Below are 5,790 nucleotides of genomic sequence, written 5' to 3' on the forward strand. Positions count from 1 at the left end.
GTTGAGGTTGGAGTTGGATGGAATTAAATCAACCATATTATTTAAATGTTGTTTTACTTAAAATATTTTTTAAGGAGTTAGGAAGGTTTAAGAAGCATTTTTTTTTTACTAAGTGTTCAAAATGTCTTATTTAAGGATCGATCCAACTTTAGGTCGAATCGATCCAACTTACACTTTTTTTTATGAAATCTTATCCTTTGGATCAAGGGTTTCTTCCATTTAAAAAACCAAAACTTGCTTCTTGTGCTAGAGGTAGAGAGAGACACAACAACAACCATCCCCTTTAGTTCTCTTCTCATTTCCTATTTTAGGGTGTTTGGTTGTAAAGAAAATCCAACTTTCCTATTGTTTTCCAAACTGTTTTTAATGGATTTTCTTGAGAAAATGATGGGTTGATTTTTCATTCATTCATCTCTTAATTTCTAGTATATTTGGGTTTGGGTAAAAACTCATTTTCTTCTTGTGTGGATTCAAGAAGAGGCCAAGATCAAGCTTGATGTGGACTCCAAGTGTGCTTCGGAAGAAGAAGGTGAGAAGCTAAAAGTGAAAGGTACTAATCAAGTGGTTCAGGAAGGATTGGTAGGCTTGAACTAGGTAAAACCTTGTATTCAACTTTTGTTCTTCATAGCAAATGTTTTTGATAAATTATAAGTTGGTGGTTTTTTATCATTTTGGAGGTTTTCCACGTTAAAATTTGGTGTCATTGTCTCTTTCTCTCATTCCACCTTTTGATTTATTTTTAGTTTTTTATATCATTGGTTACTTAGGCATCTATGTTGAATGAAAGAAAAATAAGTTGAAATAGTTGTGATTATCCATTGGATATCTTGAATATTTTTATGTTCATTTTGGTTAATGATATCTTGTAGTAATTGGTAATAAGTTAAGGAGAGAATTGTTCTTATGAATTAATTTTGAGGAGTGTTGGAAGTATTTTCATATGAATTGCATTTATAAATTGTGGGGAGAGTGTTGTTACTTTCATACTTGTGATTTTTATGCTTTGTTGAAGAGTTGTTGGAAGAGAAGTTTATAAACATTAAGAAATTATAAGGTTAGGTAATTTTTGTTGGAATATTTTTTTAAATTATTCAACAATACCTATTCACCCCTCCTCTAGGTGCAATCCATTATTGAGATTCACCTTTCAAAACTATATCTCTTTATCCAAATTTGGAGCCTCTCTTTATACCATGCTCCCTCTTCCATTTCTAAAACGGTTTCTTGTTCCTAGTTCCCTAATTGCACTATGACTATGGCACTAAGTCTTCCTAAAAACTAAAACCTTAATTTTTCTAAAACTAATTTAATTCATTATCTTGCACAAATCTATTGTTTTATCAAGGAAGTCTAGCAATAAAGTTTCTACATACTGTCAATAGTTCAAAAAATATCCAATGGCATTTTTGAATCTTCTGTTAGCATATCTACAAAAAAATTTCATAAGAAAAATCAGATTTTCATGAAAAAAGAAAAAAAAAAACATAGGATATCATTTTCATCTACTTTAAACAATTTATATGTGAAACAAACTTAAAATGCAATATTTTTCTTCACTTTCTTGGCTACCAAATAGTCTAAGAAGTAAGAAAAATTGTTTTAAAAAAAATTCATACATACAAAAACCTAATTTCTAACAACATTTGCCTAAAGAAAATATGAAAATAAAGAAGAAAAATATATAAAATGAGATTATTTGCCTCTAATGTCTCATCTAAGTAGATATGAAAATCTCTACTCCTTGATGTTTGAATCCAACATCTACACCATTTTCTCTTAATAAATTTTTAAGGAAGCAAAATAAGAAGAAGAAACCTCTAAGGAAAAAATGAAGAGAAATGGTTTTTCTTTAGATTTTTCTCCTTTTATATTTTCTTTTCAAATTTGAGTTGACCTAACTATCCTTATCTACATTAGGAAGTGACCAAACTACCCTTGATTGCCACAAAAATTTAAGGCATACCCCCTTGTCTTGTAGTGCTTATGTTTTTGTGTGTGACATTTGACAACCCTTAATTGTGACATGTGGTGCTTCTAGTACATTTAATTATTTTACTAAAATTTTATTTTCTCTAATTTTAAGATACAAACATATGGGAAAATGAACATTTTATTTCATTTGAACTTGGGTTGTTACAAAAGACTTTAAGGCCAAGGTCTTCAACCTTCTTACACTTAGCTTACTAGGTTCTAATGAACCTTTATAATATCTTCAAGTATCCAACCAACTTGAAGTCTTTTTCTTTACGATGAGTAGATGAGGAATGAATTTAATAATTTTTATCCTAGAATAAATTTAGCTTAAAGTACAAGAGAAAGATAGGATGATTTTGAGATGCACTAAAGAATTTTCAAGTGTGAAATTAATGTACTTAAAAAAAGAGCTTTGAATATGAGAAAATAAAGGTGTTTCAATTGAATGTTATTATTATCATCTCTATATATGTTGTAAAGCTCTTCAATTTATAGAAAATTAGCTCTATAACCCAAAAAGTTACATAACACCCTCAATCAATTGAGTACCAATTCAATCGGTTAACTAGTCATTGGGCATTAAGCGCTTTACAGGTGACCGTTGGGATTTCTAAGCTCAACCAATGGTGCAATCAAACCTTGACCATTCCTTGACTAGTTGAAGCAAAGCCTTAACCGACTACACACTTGCTATTAAAAGAGGGAGAAGGAAACATGGAACTATGCCTTTGACTAGTTGAGTCTAATAGGTTGAGTCGGTTCCCCAACCAATTCAATAAGTTTCAGCCTCCCTCAACTAGTTGCACTTAAAAGTTTCTAAAAAGACCCAGTTTGAAACTTCCAACAACTTGTGTAACCCTTCTTAAAACCTTTTTAAGTTAGTTAAAAAAAAAAAATTGACTCATGGTTTTGCATTAAAACAAATATTCATCCAATTTTATGATAAATACATTATTTTTAAGCTTAAGTGAGAATGAAAACTAGCTTTTAAGTGCATGAAAAAAGTTTTAAAGCTAACTGTACTAATAAATGGCATTTTAAAATTTTTCCCAAAACACTTCGAGTCTTAAAAAAAAAAATTCCAAGTCTTCGTTACTATGAATTTCTTCCATAGTTCTTTAAAGTTTCTTTATATTTTCTCATTTAAACTTAAAAACTTCACTTCGTTTAAATCTTAACATTATTTTATAACCATTAAAAGCTTATTAAGAAAATATATATAAACTTCTATATATAAAAATATAACATTTTGTCTCTATTTTTTAAATAAATTTTAAAATCATTATTTTTTTCAATGTAAGCTGTTAAGAATTTCAGGAATCTTATATATATATATATATAAATTATTATTTTTAAATTTTAAGAATAAGTCCAAGTGTTGTACAATCAATAGGGCTAAGATTTAAGACAAAAGTATATGGCAAAAGTGACAAAAACGATTAATACTCTGGTACATCCCTTTTGTAGCCATCCTTTTATAAAAGAAAAACAATTTGCTTCTCGTGCAAATCCTTTGACATCTTCTACCACCTATAACTAGTAGGACCATGATATTCCTCCATAAAAATAAAATTAGGTGAAGCTGATTGACTTTTATTGCTAATCAGCCAATGCTTGATCGTAATATATCATCCTTTCCATTGACTAAAATAATAATTGAGCTTAAAACAATTGTTCACTATATGTCCATTTCCTTGTTCCCAAGATATAATAGGGGATGATACAATATGGAAAAGAATTAACGCCTACCCACCGTTTCTAACCTTTGATTTTTTTATTTTTTCTTCCATAAATCCATAAATCTATCTATGGGTAATGAACTATAGTATTATTTCTCTAGTCAAATTAAGCATACTAAGAGTCTGAGACTGAGGCTGGATTATATCTCTATTTGAGAGGTGGGATGCTCTGCTCATTCCTGAAAAAATTAGTCGGATCCACTGCAGTCTTCACCTTCACCAATCTATCAAAATTGTTCATGAAGTACTTGGCACCGTAAACTTTGCCTTCATCGTAGGACCAGGTCTTAGTGACCCCAATGTCAACGTCTCTGTAATTGAGAAATGAACCTCTTGGGGACTTGGAGACGAATGGGGTCATGTAACTGTAGAGCCTTCTTATCTGGGTCATGTACTCTTTGTCTGCTTCTTCACCTTCTTCGCTCCAGTTCACTGAGTACTGGATCTTGTATATGTTCCCAGCTCTGTGGGGGAAGGCCGTTTCTGAGCTGGGAATTTCGCTCATTCGCCCTCCATATGGGTTGAACACCAGCCCTGTTTTGCCTATCTCAATCATCTTCTTCCACATCCATTCCAGTCCATCCTTCGAGATTGGTGTCTGCACATAATCCGACTTCCTCTTCAAGAAGTTCACTGAATCCGAAGTCCTGTTCAGCAGAGCATCAGGCGATGTTCCATTATCGAAATTAGCCCAGTACAGAACTGACTCAATCCAGCTCATTTCCATGCAGTCCTCTTTCTTCAGCCCCAGTGCAGGAAAATCCTTGTCCATGACAGACAAGAGCCGAGCAGCGTCCCCGAGAAACAGCGAAACAAACGATGCTCTGATAGTTCTGTTCTTGTTCACGGTCACGGGTTGCAGGAGAACCCTGATGAACAGATCATTGTCGATCTTATCGGCAACGAGTTGCCATTTGTACACAAGGTCGGTGGCATTTTGGTCCAAAGTCCTCTGTACCCTGAAAACTGTGACAGTCTCGGGGACAGCAACGAGCTTGATTTTGTATGCAAGTATGACCCCAAAGCTGGATCCACCACCTCCTCTAATGGCCCAGAAGAGGTCCTCTCCCATGGCCTTCCTATCCAGAATTCTGCCATTCACATCCACAATTTTTGCGTCCACAAGCTGATCAATGGACAGTCCATATTTTCGCAACATAGTGCCATACCCTCCCCCACTTATGTGGCCTCCAGCACCCACAGTTTGGCCAACCCCAGCTGGAAATCCATGTAGTTTGCTCTTCTCCCAAATTCTATAATAAAGCTCTCCAAGAGTGGCACCTGCCTGCACCCAAGCAGTCTCATCGCCTATGTTAACGTCGATGGCCCGGAGATTGAACAAGTCGAGGATGAAAAAGGGGATATCCGAGATATACGAAAGCCCATCATAGTCGTGGCCGCCGCTGCGGATTTTCATCTCCATGCCGACGTTTTTGGAGCAAAGAATGGCAGCCTGGACATGGGATTCAACCAAGGGGGTCACAATGATGAGGGGTTTGGGCGTGGAAGATGTGTTGAACCTTCGGTTTCTGATATAAGATTGAAGGACTGTTGTGTAGGAAGAATTGGACTGATTATAAACTATTGATGAAGCCGGTGGAGATGGATCTGAATGGCTGGCTAGGCACTGAATAAAGGTGTCATAGACTGAATCTGAGGCTTCGCATGATGACGACGATGAAGAGAAAAACAGAAAACCAAGGAGGAACACAAGCCCAAAAACAGAGGCAGAGCTTGCTGTCCTCATATTTGTCGCTTTTTTGTTGTAGGATTCAATAGGCAGAGGTGCTGGGGACCCTTTTATAAAGACCAAGTGGGCTTTCCTTCTGGCCCCATGCATTAAATTTAGGAAAAAGTAAAAGCAAACCGCCTTGGAAAATTCTTACAGAGAAGAAAAAAAATATGGAAACCTGTGATAATAATAGTAATAAGCTTTACTTTTCTGTATCATACTTTTATAAAGTTTAGGAGCTGAATAACAGTAGTTGAACCCTATTAATATGCATCGTATTCAGAAAGAAGGATCTGACCGATGGGGATTAATTTCAATGGTCACACTATCATGCCTTGATTTTGT

The 5,790-nt window shown here is 34.7% G+C and overlaps 1 protein-coding gene across 1 annotated transcript; it reads right to left on the reverse strand.

Moving 5' to 3' along the window:
• Positions 1-3,588: 3,588 nt before the first annotated feature.
• LOC100245607 (berberine bridge enzyme-like 21) lies at positions 3,589-5,523 on the reverse strand. Its single transcript, XM_002268570.5, has one exon. The coding sequence runs from the start codon at positions 5,458-5,460 to the stop codon at positions 3,862-3,864; it is 1,599 nt and encodes a 532-aa protein (XP_002268606.1). The 5' UTR covers positions 5,461-5,523; the 3' UTR covers positions 3,589-3,861.
• Between the last annotated feature and the right edge of the window lie 267 nt (positions 5,524-5,790).

The sequence above is a fragment of the Vitis vinifera genome, chromosome 10, assembly GCF_030704535.1.
Source record: "Vitis vinifera cultivar Pinot Noir 40024 chromosome 10, ASM3070453v1".
NCBI lineage: Eukaryota > Viridiplantae > Streptophyta > Magnoliopsida > Vitales > Vitaceae > Vitis > Vitis vinifera.